Source organism: Quercus suber, unplaced genomic scaffold, assembly GCF_002906115.3.
Source record: "Quercus suber isolate HL8 unplaced genomic scaffold, Cork oak 2.0 scaffold_63, whole genome shotgun sequence".
Taxonomy (NCBI): domain Eukaryota; kingdom Viridiplantae; phylum Streptophyta; class Magnoliopsida; order Fagales; family Fagaceae; genus Quercus; species Quercus suber.
The window spans coordinates 1,481,157-1,496,078 of record NW_027069528.1 but is presented as its reverse complement, the minus strand read 5'-3'; the positions used below and the strand labels follow the sequence as shown (position 1 = coordinate 1,496,078).

The following is a 14,922-nucleotide window of genomic DNA, read 5'->3' as shown; positions in this document are numbered from 1 at the left end:
TTCGTGATAGAAGATTAAAATTAAAACACATTAATAATTGTTGGATATGAAAGTTGTTATTGTACTAAATTAATGTATTAGGATTATTTAAAAAAATAATAATTGATTAGAGTATATCAACAATCAAAGAGAACAAAAACAAAATAACAACTTAAAATAAAAAATTAAATCACATTAACCAAAAGTAGAGTTCTAAAGAATATAAAAATTTATCAACTTAAAACAGAATGCAAGAAAATAAAAAAATCAACCAAAAAATTGAGAGAGAGAGAGAGAGAGAGAGAGAGAGAGAGAGAGAGAGAGAGTTTTTTTTTTTTTTAAGAAGAGACAAAATGAGGGAAGATGAAGGAAATATGAAGAGTGATATTAAAGTGGAGGTAGTTGGAAGATGAAAAGATAAGGAAGGGATAAAGGTTAGACAAATGTGAATATTAAAAAATTAGTAAATTTAAAAAAAAATTATAGAAAAATTGGAAAGAAATAAGATAATGATGTGGATGCTGATGTAGCTTAACTGGGCATAATAACAATAAATGCTACGTCTCAGGTTTTCGATATATATAGATATAGAAATAGATTAATTAGTTATATATAGAATTGATTTCAAAAAAAAAAAAAAAGTTATGTATGGAATCTATTATTCATCTAGATTGTTTTTATTTTTTGAGATAGGTGCCGATGCTTCAAAATATAGATGAACACCTGTTGCTAATGATATGCGACTGTCTCAAGCCAGTGTACTACAATGAGCACAGCTACATTGTTCGGGAGGGAGACCCAATTGATGCGACGTTCTTCATTAAAGATGGCATTGCATGGACCTATACAAGCAGTAAAGGTGAAGCAAGTGGCTTCTCACTCGCTGAGAGTCTTGAAAGAGATCAATTCTTTGGAGAAGAACTAATTGAATTGGGGTTGAAAACCCCCTCATTGTCCAAACTATCTAAGCTCCCTGTTTCTACAAGAACAGTCAAAACCCATGGAAAGATTGAAGCCTTTGCTTTAATGGCTGGAGACTTGAAGAATATAATCACTAAGAACTGGATGTACGTAGGCAAAGAGCAATCGGAACCCTTCGCAGCTTATGTGGTACAAGCAGCCTGGCGCCAGTATTATGAAAATAAGAATCTTGAAAATTCTTCACAGCCGCGTAAGGGCGACAAGAACTAAGGATGACTTTGTATCGGGTTTGGATCAGGTATACCTGTTAGGAACTTGCGAAGTTCAGGCACTAGAGGCAATTAAACTGCTCGTTTAAGTTTATGCATTGTGTGTAAGGAATTCTTAACTGCATCTTCCATTCAATGTTGACTTCTAGTTGTTTAGATTATTGAATGAAGGCTAGAATAGTTTAAAATGTAGTCGAACCAAAAGATTACGCTTTGTTTTTATGCTTCATGCACTTCTTCAAGTACTTATCACCTAATTAAAGGTGTTACTTACCTATATATTAAAAAGAACTAGTCACAATTTGAACTACTACAGCACAGATTTATGGCCATAACGTTGGAAAATACACATGAATCAAATGCTTTTACACTTTCTAGCACTATAAACAATATTGTTTTGAGCTTCCTATTCTTTAGTTAGCAGCATTTTAATGCCTCCATGCACATGGTAAATGTGCAAGCCTAAATAGAAAGAAAAGTCACATGAGAACTTGAGATGGTAATATTAAATTTACTACTAAGATACTTACAAAGACGAACAAATTTTCATCTCTTCGTATTTATAAACGTGAATGACGAATTTTAAGGAGGACAAAAAAGAAAAGAAAAAAGAACATACTATGGCAAGTAGAAATACCATGATTAGTTTCTAGTTCCATTTTATAATCTATTTAAAACCCTTTATTCAGTGGTGGAGTTAAGACTTTGTATTTAGAGGAGCCAAATAAAATTATATATATATATATATATAATTAAGATACAATTTAAGTAGTTTATAATCCAATGTGTACTATAAAAATTAAATATTCTTCTAAACTTCAACAAAGTTTATTCCGAGATTGACAAAAAGAATTGTTATATTTAGCATATTTATAATTAACCACCATTTTTTACAACAAAGGAGAAGAAAATAAAATAAAATAAAATAAAAGCCCTTTTGTTGGGGGAGGGGGGTTGGTTTCCCTTTAAGGCCCACGTTCATTCATTAATAAATAAGATCAAACCCAGAGCATTTTCAATGGTATAGCTAAAGACAAAATATTCTCTATAATAGAGAATAAGACAAAAAAAAAATGGTTTCCAATAGATTCTCTAAACTCTAATATATATATATATATTTTTTTGCTCATGAACAGTAGCTCATCAAATTTGATGGGTTACTGTTCATTTTTCAAATATTTTTTTCTATTATAATAATTAGGTGTTGAATAAAAAAATGTTGGAAGATGTGTAGTTGTTAATAAATGAAGAAATAATGAATGAAGAAATAGAGAATCTGCTAGAAAGTATATTTGAAAAAGTTGGTAGATAAAATGTAAAAATCACTATTCATTCTCCAAACAGTACAAAAATTTGATGAATTTTCTGAAAATGCTCTAAGATTATAATAAAACTTTACTAAGTACTTCATATTGAAACTCATACAATCATTACACACCATTATTGTAATAGTCACTCTACAAATACAAAATTAAGTTCTTATGGGATTCAGAGAGGGGGTAGGGGGTCAAGGTTCAAATCTTCAAGAATGAGCTTTACATATATATACACTTAAATTGGGTTAGAGTAAAATTTCTATTTTATATTAACTATATTATATATATATAAGGTTCATTTAAATGTCAGCATAGTCTAAGAAATCATACATTCTTAAATGATTATTGCCCTGTAGAGCCACCAAATACAACGCTGTTTGATTTTGGAATATTCCTGGATGCTCTTCAATCTGGTACTGTGGCATCCAAAGATTTTCCTAGAAAGTTTGCATACCGTTTCTGGTGGGGCCTGCGAAATTTGAGGTTTGCACATACTCCACGATAGTTTTTATCAATACTTGTCATCAATAAACATGTCATGCTATTGGAAAATTCAAACATTCCTTGTCACGAAGAGTTTCAATGCATAATTAGGTGTTCAAAAATTTCTAGATTCCACGACAAAGAATGTTAAAAAGTCGCACAAAAAACATTATAATAAAGCATGAATTCATGCGTGCACACACACACACACACACAAAAAAAAAAAAAAAAAAAAANACTACAGCACAGATTTATGGCCATAACGTTGGAAAATACACATGAATCAAATGCTTTTACACTTTCTAGCACTATAAACAATATTGTTTTGAGCTTCCTATTCTTTAGTTAGCAGCATTTTAATGCCTCCATGCACATGGTAAATGTGCAAGCCTAAATAGAAAGAAAAGTCACATGAGAACTTGAGATGGTAATATTAAATTTACTACTAAGATACTTACAAAGACGAACAAATTTTCATCTCTTCGTATTTATAAACGTGAATGACGAATTTTAAGGAGGACAAAAAAGAAAAGAAAAAAGAACATACTATGGCAAGTAGAAATACCATGATTAGTTTCTAGTTCCATTTTATAATCTATTTAAAACCCTTTATTCAGTGGTGGAGTTAAGACTTTGTATTTAGAGGAGCCAAATAAAATTATATATATATATATATATAATTAAGATACAATTTAAGTAGTTTATAATCCAATGTGTACTATAAAAATTAAATATTCTTCTAAACTTCAACAAAGTTTATTCCGAGATTGACAAAAAGAATTGTTATATTTAGCATATTTATAATTAACCACCATTTTTTACAACAAAGGAGAAGAAAATAAAATAAAATAAAATAAAAGCCCTTTTGTTGGGGGAGGGGGGTTGGTTTCCCTTTAAGGCCCACGTTCATTCATTAATAAATAAGATCAAACCCAGAGCATTTTCAATGGTATAGCTAAAGACAAAATATTCTCTATAATAGAGAATAAGACAAAAAAAAAATGGTTTCCAATAGATTCTCTAAACTCTAATATATATATATATATTTTTTTGCTCATGAACAGTAGCTCATCAAATTTGATGGGTTACTGTTCATTTTTCAAATATTTTTTTCTATTATAATAATTAGGTGTTGAATAAAAAAATGTTGGAAGATGTGTAGTTGTTAATAAATGAAGAAATAATGAATGAAGAAATAGAGAATCTGCTAGAAAGTATATTTGAAAAAGTTGGTAGATAAAATGTAAAAATCACTATTCATTCTCCAAACAGTACAAAAATTTGATGAATTTTCTGAAAATGCTCTAAGATTATAATAAAACTTTACTAAGTACTTCATATTGAAACTCATACAATCATTACACACCATTATTGTAATAGTCACTCTACAAATACAAAATTAAGTTCTTATGGGATTCAGAGAGGGGGTAGGGGGTCAAGGTTCAAATCTTCAAGAATGAGCTTTACATATATATACACTTAAATTGGGTTAGAGTAAAATTTCTATTTTATATTAACTATATTATATATATATATATATATATTATCGTGCCTCTCCTTCTTCGCAACTTGCTCTCTCTCTCTAGTCATCTATTTACCTATATATGGTCATAGCTGTAGGAGAGGGCAGGGCTTCAGTTTTGGTTCCTTTGATTTGATTTTTCAATGGCCCCAATCATGCATGGCCTGTGTTTGAAGAGAGGGTGGGAGATTTGCAAGAAGAGAAGTGATGGATGAGTGGGGTGGGATGTTTCAGATGTATATAAAGGTAAGGTAAAATGATTTACCCTTATTACAAGTTTAAAACTTTCTTCTTTTTTTTTTTTTTTTTTTTTTTTACTACAGTGTATAGGTATAGATGACTGTCGTGGAGCTAAAATTTTTAAGTTTAGCTTTACCATTGCAGCTTACTCTTTAAAATTGGTAGTACTAAAAATAGCAATATAACTTTTTAGCACCACCAATAATAATACTCTTTGATAGTATTTAACAAGAAAAAAAAATTACGAAATTTTTTTTTTCCATTTATAAGAAAAGTAATTGGAAGTTTACAAAAATAAGTTAGGTCATCTGGATGATGTCACTTGGGTGATGTCAACAATTGCAAATAGAACTTAAACATGAGGCAAAGGATTTTAACGCCACGTGAAAAAAAAAAAAAAGGGTTGTGTTAGGTTTTAAAGGTTTAGGAATTTATGTATTTAGAACTCTAATATGTAATATTGGCAAATCATGATCAAAACAATATGTTTAGTCTTGTTATAGTGTGCTCAAAGTTGTTTAATTATTGTAAAGTTGGAATCGAGAGACTGCAGATGCATTGGGGCATTTCGGTCTGGCTCGATCGATCGAAGAATAAATTCGATCGATCGAAAATCGACCAGATTGCGTTTTCTGCAGAATTTCCAACTCAGCCCTAACTCATTAAACGATTAGGGTTTTATGTTTTTGCCCGAGGTATATAAGGTAAAACCCTAGCCACGTTTTTAGTGTTGCTCCAGTTGTGTTGTTGCTCATACATTGCTGTTTTGTGTAAATCTCTTGTGAGATCTAGAGGAGCTTTCCTTTACACAAAGTTTAGGGTTTTCAAGTTAGAGATAGTATCAATATCTTGATGATCAACTTGGTTGCTACCATTGAAACTTAAAGAATATCAAGTGTGGGTGCTTGTAGCTGATTGAAGAATCCAAGAAAGAAGGAGTCCATGGATTCGGAGCTTGCACGTGGTCGTGTCAATAAGTTCTACTGGTGGGTAGCATTAGGAAGTCAAGCGGGGAGCTTGTAGTCCTTCTGTATGAACTTCGATTCTTTCGCATAGTGGATTCAGGTTTACCTTAAGGATAGCTAGGTCAAATCCTCCCCAGGTTTTTACCGTGTGGTTTCCTGGGTGATCATATCATTGTGTCTTTTATTATTCCGCTGCTTTATTATTTTGATATGATTATTTGATTGTTTTAACCTAGAATTGCACAATTTGACTAAGTAACAACTTAGCTAATTAATCTAGGCTAACCAATCTGGTTGTTTTAAGGGGTCTAAAACCGTTCAGGTTGACATGTGGCTTTGATGGGAACCAATTATATCCCCCATGGGCAAAGCATTTAAGACATGGACCTACAATATGAAACTTTTTTTTAGCTGAATTACAATATGAAACTTTAATTGCAATTGATTTTGTCCACAAATAAAATCTGTACATGTTTCTTGATTAATATGACCAATAGAACACTCGCAAAAAAAAAAAAAAAAAAAAAAAGGGAAGACCAAGAGAAAATTAATGAAATTCCTTAATTAAGAAAAGCATGTGCAACTCATGACTGATATTATCAGTCTTTGATAATAAAATGATCACTCTTTTTCTATAAAAAAAAAAAAAAAAAAAAAAAAAGCATGTGCATATTCTAATAAAAATTAGTGGGATCATCTTAATAACGTGTAGAAAATTTTTTAGTGGAATTTGCCCAACAAAAATACCATATTGCATGCTTTCATGAAAAAAATTAGACTATAACTCTAACTAAATTAAATCACAATTTTATAGAAATTAGCTAAGACACATCATGTAAGGTTGAATTTAATCAACCATTCTGTTGGCTTTATTCCGTACCAAATTTACTTGTATTTTAGCATTTAGTAACTCTGTATTTAGGTGGGAATCATGTAAGGGTAGTGTGTGAGAGAGTGTGAAGAATTGCTCAAGATTGTGCAGTGAAGCAGGGACTCGCAACTGGATCTCACAGGTGGCTTGTGGCTTGCAAACCGCCAGAAAATGCTTTTATGCCAAGGTGACAGTGATTGAAGAGAGTAAGGACCTTGATGATATCAAAGTCCAAGAACTAATTGGCTCACTTCAGACTTATGAATTGTCTTTGTCCACATAAAGGAAGAGCAAATCTCTTGCTCTTAAGACGATTGATGAAAGGGTCGAAACTCACAACTCATCAAATGAGGAAGTTGTCGATAAAGATGTGGCATATTTGGTGAAGAATTTCTGAAAGTTCTTGAAATTCAAGAACAATGGAAAATTTGGTGGTAAAGGGAAATTCCAAAGTTCTAAGAAGAAGAAAAAGGAATTCAAAAGGAAAGAAGGGAAGAAATCCCAATCTACACAAGGAATCACCTGCTTCGAGTGCAACGGACATAGACATTTCAAGAAAGAGTGTCCCAACTATTTGAAATCGAAGGGCAAGGCGTATGCCATAACTCTTAGTGACTCGGATTCATCCAATTTTGATTCTGAGAAAAGCTGTGACGGAGAAGGGAATTACTTCGCTTTTATGACTATTGCTCATGTTGAGTATTCGGAGGACTTGAATTTGCTTGTAAAAGAGCTTGGGGAGCATAGTGATGAGGAATCAATGGGAATTGTAGAAGAATCGGATGGTGAAGAAGATGATAGTACAGGGGCCTTCAAGAAAACTTCAATTCACTTCTTGAGAAATCAGGAGACTATGAATGTGTAGCCAAGGTAGCTGTGAAAAAAATGAAAAAGGCAGAGAAGGACTATAGAAGTCTCCTAGCGCGACATAAGGAGGCCAAGTGTGAGATAGAGACGCTGAATGGAGAGCTGACCGAAGCCTATTCAAAGATAAAAATTTCTTGAGCTTGAGGTAGTTCAAGCAAATGCCAAGGTAGAGAAGGTCTTTACCAAGAAATTAGATGATGTCATTTCCTCTCAAAAACAATTCTCAGACAAATCCGGGTTGGGATATACTGGAGAAAGTAGTTTAGCTGTCAAAATCACTAAAGAAATGAAGTTTGTGCAAGCCAAAGAACCTGTAGTGGCTGCCTCTACACCTAAGAAAGTAGGGGATGCAAAAAGGAAGAACATGGTTGACCAAAGGGTATTGAACAAGGCCCGTAACCAATTAGTGATCAAACCTGAAGTTAGAGGTAAATCTCTTCCAAGATCACAAAGGGGTTTGAGAACGAACCATTTTTGTCATCATTGTGGACTTCAAGGACACACCAAACCAAATTGTTATAAGTTTAGAGCATTGAAGAATGCAACTGATTAAAGGTCAAGAGACCAAGAAATGACAAGAGGACTTGGGCTTTTGAGTCATCAAGAGGTTGAAATGGTGATTCCGGTGTGATGGACGTGATGAAGATGATTGGTGCATTCACCACCTGCTTGGAAAGCTTCACTAGAAGGTTTGAAAGTCCTAACTCTCATACCCAATCCTATAGGGATATCACCCTAAACGCACGTGACGTGGTGGTGAAGAGAGGTACTCATGCATAAGCATTACAACATGTCCATGCATCAATTCTTCCTATGCTTTGTGACTAGATTGGTGGTGTGCTTTTTGCTTGTTTGTGTTGAAAATTGTTTGTTTGTTTATTTGTTTCTTTTTAAATGTTTTTACTTTGTTGTTTTGATCAATCTTTTCTTGGTTTTGTGTCAAAAATCCAAAAAACACATAAAAAGTAGAAAATCCAAAAAGTTTGATCGACATTGTTGAATATTGTCTCAAAACATGTTTTGCCTTGTAACTTTGTACTAATGGCTTTGTGCATCTATGAGGTTAGTGAATGATTTTGTTAATCTTGAGACATACATAGACTTGCCTATATATCTTCCCACTATTTTATTTATTGCTTTTACTTAAGAAGCTCACCAAATGTAAATCTTCAAATGAAAAGAGATATTGAACTGTAAAAGCATGTTGCACATACTAGTATTTAACTAGGAAAAAGGGAAAGCGATCAAAAATAAAATGTATGTTGCCCAAAAAGCCAAAGGCTAACTCATCAATTGAAATATCAAAAATTTTTGGCATCAATCTCTCAATGAAATGTATTATTTCAAAAAGATCAAATGATGTGATGTATATGAAGCCAAATGAAAAGCTTAAAAAAAGTCGCACAAAAAACATTATAATAAAGCATGAATTCATGCGTGCACACACACACACACACACAAAAAAAAAAAAAAAAAAAAAAAATTCATGCAATGTTCACTGCACACTTATTTGCATTGCCTATATATATTTCGAGTAGTGATTATGATACACTCACTATTGCATGCACTCCATACACATGCCTCGTATTTTGAAAACTTGACTTTGAAGAAGTATGCGCAACAGTGAGTGTGTAACAAGATTTAACCATATATTTCCAATGGCAGAGCAGAAAATTATGTCTGGGAGGCCATGGTTAGCTTCTGACCTATATATATAAAGCTTATCAATTGAGTTCCATGCACTATGTCTGAAAAAGCACAAAGATCATAAAACTACAAGATAATCGTTGCTTTACGGTGAAGTTCATTTTGAAGTTGCAATTATCCCTATTGAACTTTTTTTTTTTTTTGATAAATAACGTAAGAATATTATTAATAATAAAAAGATTGCCAAGTCGAGTACATTGGGGATGTACTATGGGGGCACAAATCAAGAAAAAGAACAACGGTCAAGAAAAATAGAAAAGGAAGAACAAGAAAAATGAGAAAAAACCACACTCCATTCAAAGAGAGTGTGTAAGAAAAAAGACTTAATCTCCAGCAAAGAGCGTTCGCAACCCTCAAATCTTCTAGCATTCCTTTCACGCCAAATGCACCAAATCAAGCAGTGAGGCACTAATTTCCAAACATCAATGTGACTATGTCGCACAAACTTTCCTTGCCAAATCCCTATTGAACTAAATGATAATTAACTTGGTCTTGAAAGAATTTACAATGCATGTGCTTATTCATTACAAAATGAATGATACTTTTTCTTGTAATATTTAAATGGTTGTAATAGAAAAACACTACTACTTTATATATATAATTTTCTTGTGTGTGTTATTCATGTGCATTATAATGCATGGAAAAAAAGTTCTGTGATATATAAACCCACATAATATATATAATTTAAATTCAAATTGCACCTCAGACATAAACTTTGGTAAAAGCTCACTTTTTAAATGATAGTCTTTCTTTATTGTCCCCTTTTTTTAGGCTTGTGATCTTGGCTTCTGTTTTCTTATCTTAAAGAGTCCCATGTACAACTGATCTAGTGTTAACCTTTTCTTTTAACACTTGATAATTTTTTTAGATTAATTTTTTTTCTTTGACCATATTATATAAAAAGTTTCTGTTATTACCATCGCATACATTATAGTTGCTCCAATTTTTGCAGTTCTGTTGGTCAAAACCTTCAAACAAGTACCTATATCTGGGAAACTCTCTTCGCAGTTTTGATTTCGATCTGTGGCTTGCTACTGTTTTTGTATTTCATTGGAAATTTGCAGGTTGGCGCTCAATATCCCCCCCTCTCCCCTCCCCCAAGCTTCGTGCCCTTATTTACGTAATTATAGCATTCACTTGTTAAGTACTGGGTCTGGAACAACTTATCTGAAGTCAAGCTTTGATGATTTTCTTTACCAAATATCAGCTTCTACTTCTATTTATGCCTATATTATTATGAAGCTGCAATTGGTGCAATATAGTATTCACACTCATCATCATCTTTAACAACTACTTTTTTGTTTTGTTTGTTGATTTATGGATTTTTCCTGTAAGTATTATTGGCCCTCCTTATCTTGCATATAGTTTTTTCTTGACTGTGTATATTGGCATAATAATTTTATTGGAAGGCCAAGAAACTTTCATTTAACAAATAATCTTGTCAGATTGTGTGCTCAAAATCTGTTTTAAGGTTAAACTTTGCAGCTTAATGCATGAGATGGTATGGGGGCACAAAACTGTTCTTTTATGATTGTCATACATATTGTTAGGTGTTAGAATATTAATGCTCTAATTATAAAATTCATCATTTTCTATTAACTTAAATTTTTAAAGACAAGTAATAATTTCAGTAGTATCTCACAAACTGAACTTGTTATGTAATAGACATACATGCAATTGGCAACTCAAAGATCGGAGGATATTATACAAAGTGTGAAATTTAAAGAACGAGATGTAGACTTGTGGATCCATAGGAACGAACTTCCACTTGATATAAAGAAGGAGATCATGTCCGACATAACACAAATACTGGAACAAAAGAAAGATGTTGATGTAGAGAAGCCGCTTCCTCATCTTCACTGGGAACTTAGAAAGAAGATAAAGGACCATCTTTGTAAGCCCCTTCTAAGGAAAGTAAGTCTTTTTCTTCTTTGACTTTCTTTTTTTTAACAATTCAAAAAAAGATTCGATTGGAGTAATATAATGGTAGTTAGTGATATATAGAATGAAATATATATATATATATATATATGTGGGGTACTGTATAAGTATGGGCCATTTGATAAGAGATTTCTAATAATGTTCTTTGTATTTTTTGTAAATACGTGCGGATGAAAAAGTGTGTGAAAATATGTGTAATGTTGTTTAAACATTAAAAGCTGTTGTTTAAACAACAGTATTAAATGGGACCTATATATTTCATTTGTTTTGAAGTCTCAAAAATCATTTAGAGATTTAGCATAAAAAAGGGGAAGGACAATATGTAAGTAGACCGTATGCTACCGGTATATTACACATTTGAATGAAAAATTTAGGTTAATTAAAAGAATTTTTTATAAATTATATTATTTCTTTTATCATATTTCAATTTAGTAGCACACTTATGTTATATATCTTAATAATTTCATTAGATATTATCAAAAAACCAATTAATTAAGTTTTTAGAATATCATGTGTGCTCGCACACGCGTTTGTATATATATATATATATATTTTGGAGAAATAAACACACACACAACACACTCTTAAGAGGGGATGTGATTTTAACACAAAGGCACACCACAAACTCCACTCAAAAAAGATGGTAAACTTTTAAAATGTATACTTAATTGTTGGGGAAATAACATATTAGGGAGACTCCAATTGAGGGGTTAATATAAGTTATAAGGATACCACTTAACCCAAAAGTTTAAGCCCATGAGCTTAAACCCAGTTATGTTATATTAAGTTATCAACCATTATTCATATCATTACTGTTCCACGTGAGATTTCACTCAAGCATGTATATCCAACATTAGTAATTTTATGTCAATGACAATTAACAAAAGTTCAATATAAACATAAAGAAAGATTCATTTTAAAATTTTGATCAAGCATGCTGAATTGTTCGTATGATTGTTATTTTCTTTGATTTATTTTGCTTCAACAATAAATTGAATAAAAGTACAATTATTTTTTTATACTTAAAAAAATGAAGTAAACCGTTAAAAAAAATAAACATAAATCAATTTAACAAATAAGCTGAAAAGAAAGTATACCAAACAATATGATAAAAGTGGCCCCGGTACATGTTGTATGTTTTAGTTCTTGACTTTGATCATTTTATATTGGTCGTTTTCTTATTATTTTTCTCCATTGTTTGTGAGCTAGGTTCCTTTGCTTGAAAAAAATGAACAACTATCGCAATTGATCTGCGACCATCTCAAGCCGGTGTACTACAATGAGCAGAACTATATTGTTCGGGAGGGAGAACCACTTGATGCAATGCTTTTCATCACGCAAGGCATTGTTTGGAACTTCATCACAACCAGTGATGGTGAGGGAATTGTCACCTCAAAGGCTCAGTGTATTGAGAAAGGTAATTTCTTTGGACAAAAACTTCTAGATTGGGGATTTAGCAAAGAAAACGAAAAAGAACTTGTAGATGGGGAGTTTGAAGGCTTTCTTGTACCCAACCTTTCAGAACTCCCAATCTCTACTGAAACTGCCAAAACCCATACAAAAGTTGAAGGCTTTGCATTAATGGCCAACGACTTGAGGACTTTAGTTTCCAAGTGGAAAAACAAAGAGGTTTCTTCTATTCAAGCAGCATGGCGACGCCACCACCTTGAAAAGAAGAATGAGAAGTCTAATCAGTTGGTTTTGGGGAACAAAAACTGCCTATCAAGCTCTTTCAGCTGCTTTAAAAACACTTGCTCTTTCAGCTTCTTTAAGAATACTTCAAAATCCAGCAGTGCCTGATATTGTTGTTAAAAAGCTAGTTTGTTTTGCAGCTCTTCGATTGTATCATTTTGTGCAGAAACATCTATACACCTGGTTTCTGATGAGTAGGGACAGAGTTGCCAAATGCCAGTTGTTATTATTGTTGTATTTTTTTTTTTTTCTTAAATAGCTGCGAGTTTGGATTCTTAATGACAATTATGATGTAGAATAATAAACACCCTAGGCAATAACCCGGGTATGGGGCAAAGTATTTGTTTTAATTGTTTTGAAATTTGAATATTGTAGAGGTTTTTTATTATTTAATCTTCATTTTTTTTATGAGGTGAAACAAAAGAGCTGTGGAGTGTGGATACTCATCACATAAGTAGAAAATTTCACATAAGTAGAAAATTCCATAACTGATCTTGACATTAAAACTCTCATCACATAAAGTTATTGAACTAAGGGGAAAAATGCATTTTTTTTTTTTAGTTCAAAATATGGCATTGACCTAGACATTATCAAAGAACAATTTTGATTGGTCTAAAAATGGTTTTGCCGTAGGCACACATGCATAAGAATATTGTAATTATTTTTGTTTGGTTTTTTCACCCTAGTATTTTATGAAATTTAATAAAGAAATTAATTTCTTGGACTTCTATTTTCCAAACCACTTGGAAGTAAGTCCAATGACTACTAGACTATTCATTTAAAAAAAAAAAAAAAAAGACTATTAGACTGCCACCATCAGTGGTTGTTTTTCCATGTTATTTGTGTCATCATCATATCTCACATCAAAACATGATTTCAAGCATTAATATAGTAGATCTAGTCATATATATGGAATATGCTTTGTTGAACACATTTTGCTTATTTATAGATCCATGTGAATAGATTAGTGATAATAGTGTAGATATGTCTTAATTATGAGTTTATCACATGACATAACATCTTCATACATCATTTGATTTGCAAAAAATTTCAACATGCGCTTTCAATATTTGCCTTCTCACATGCATATGCATTCTCCATACCTTTTAATCATTCATGCTCATGCATCTTAGGATTAGATTGCGATGCGTGTTCTTGATTTGGTTTAGTATTTGTTTGATGTTTAATTAATTTGGTTTACTTTTTTCATTATTTCGAATAATTAATTTTGTGATATTTGAGGGCCTATGGACTTTGATTGAATAAACCCGCCGATATAGGCCTAGTCTGTCCTCAATTGCATTAGAGTTGCGTTTGAATCTAAAATGGGCTTAGATTTGAATTATTTCTATTTGCTTAGGCTTGGATTAATTCTATGAGTTTGGGCTCGGATGAGCTCTCTATCAAGAAGACTTTTTGTCTTCGCATTTTCACACATCTTTGATAAGGGTTTTGGAGTTGAATTTTTTTTGGTTTGTTTGTGTGTTTGTGGTGAGAACGAGGTTTCGGGGTGACTTAAAATGATGATTTTGACCTTCTACTTTGTTTTTTGGGATGACGTGGCAGGACCTGGTTGGGTTGTTTTTTTTTTGTTGGCTAGGACTCCGAAAAAAACCATAGACCGAAATGGAGCGAATAGACCCAAATAGACCCTACGGGACTGAATGGGACCGAAATTGACCTAACAGGACCGAATGGACTGAAATAGACCAATCTGCATAGAATGGAACAAAATGGACTGAATAGGACTAAAATGAGCCCAATAGACCAAATAGAACCAAATGAAACGAATTGGACCGAATGGGACCTAATGGACCGAACAGGACTCAACAGTAACTATATATTCTGAACGTGGAATTTGTGGTTTACAAAATGGTCAAAGGATAATGATTCTGTTTACTGGATTAGAATCCAGTGCAATTCACCCATCTCTCCTCACTTTTTTTTTTTTTTTCACTTTTCACCTTTTTAACTTTCACTTTTTACTTCTCTTAACTTTTTTGAATCAATGGTTGAAATTGAAAGTTACTTTTTGCAACTATCAATTTTAACTATTCACAGGAATTGTATTAGGCGCAATATCTAGGGTATTGCACATGATGTCAATCATTTATTTACTTATCACTTGTCAGTCATTCTTTAAAATGAA

The 14,922-nt window shown here is 32.3% G+C and overlaps 2 protein-coding genes across 2 annotated transcripts in view; both read left to right on the top strand.

The window, feature by feature from the left end:
* The window catches only part of LOC112040785 (cyclic nucleotide-gated ion channel 1), a 9,126-nt gene extending 7,956 nt beyond the window's left edge, over positions 1–1,170 (top strand). Inside the window, exon 7 of the mRNA XM_065772773.1 lies at positions 673–1,170. Within this exon, the coding sequence (XP_065628845.1) occupies positions 673–1,170 (498 nt within the window). The remainder of the gene's footprint in view (positions 1–672) is intronic.
* A 1,606-nt stretch (positions 1,171–2,776) lies between these two features.
* On the top strand, positions 2,777–13,181 carry LOC111989445 (cyclic nucleotide-gated ion channel 1; the record flags this gene model as incomplete). The annotated part of the gene is given in 4 exon segments (XM_065772753.1): positions 2,777–2,968; positions 10,093–10,204; positions 10,806–11,054; positions 12,291–13,181. Coding segments are annotated over 4 exon segments (1,144 nt in total), but the record flags the coding sequence as incomplete, so codon positions are not given.
* Between the last annotated feature and the right edge of the window lie 1,741 nt (positions 13,182–14,922).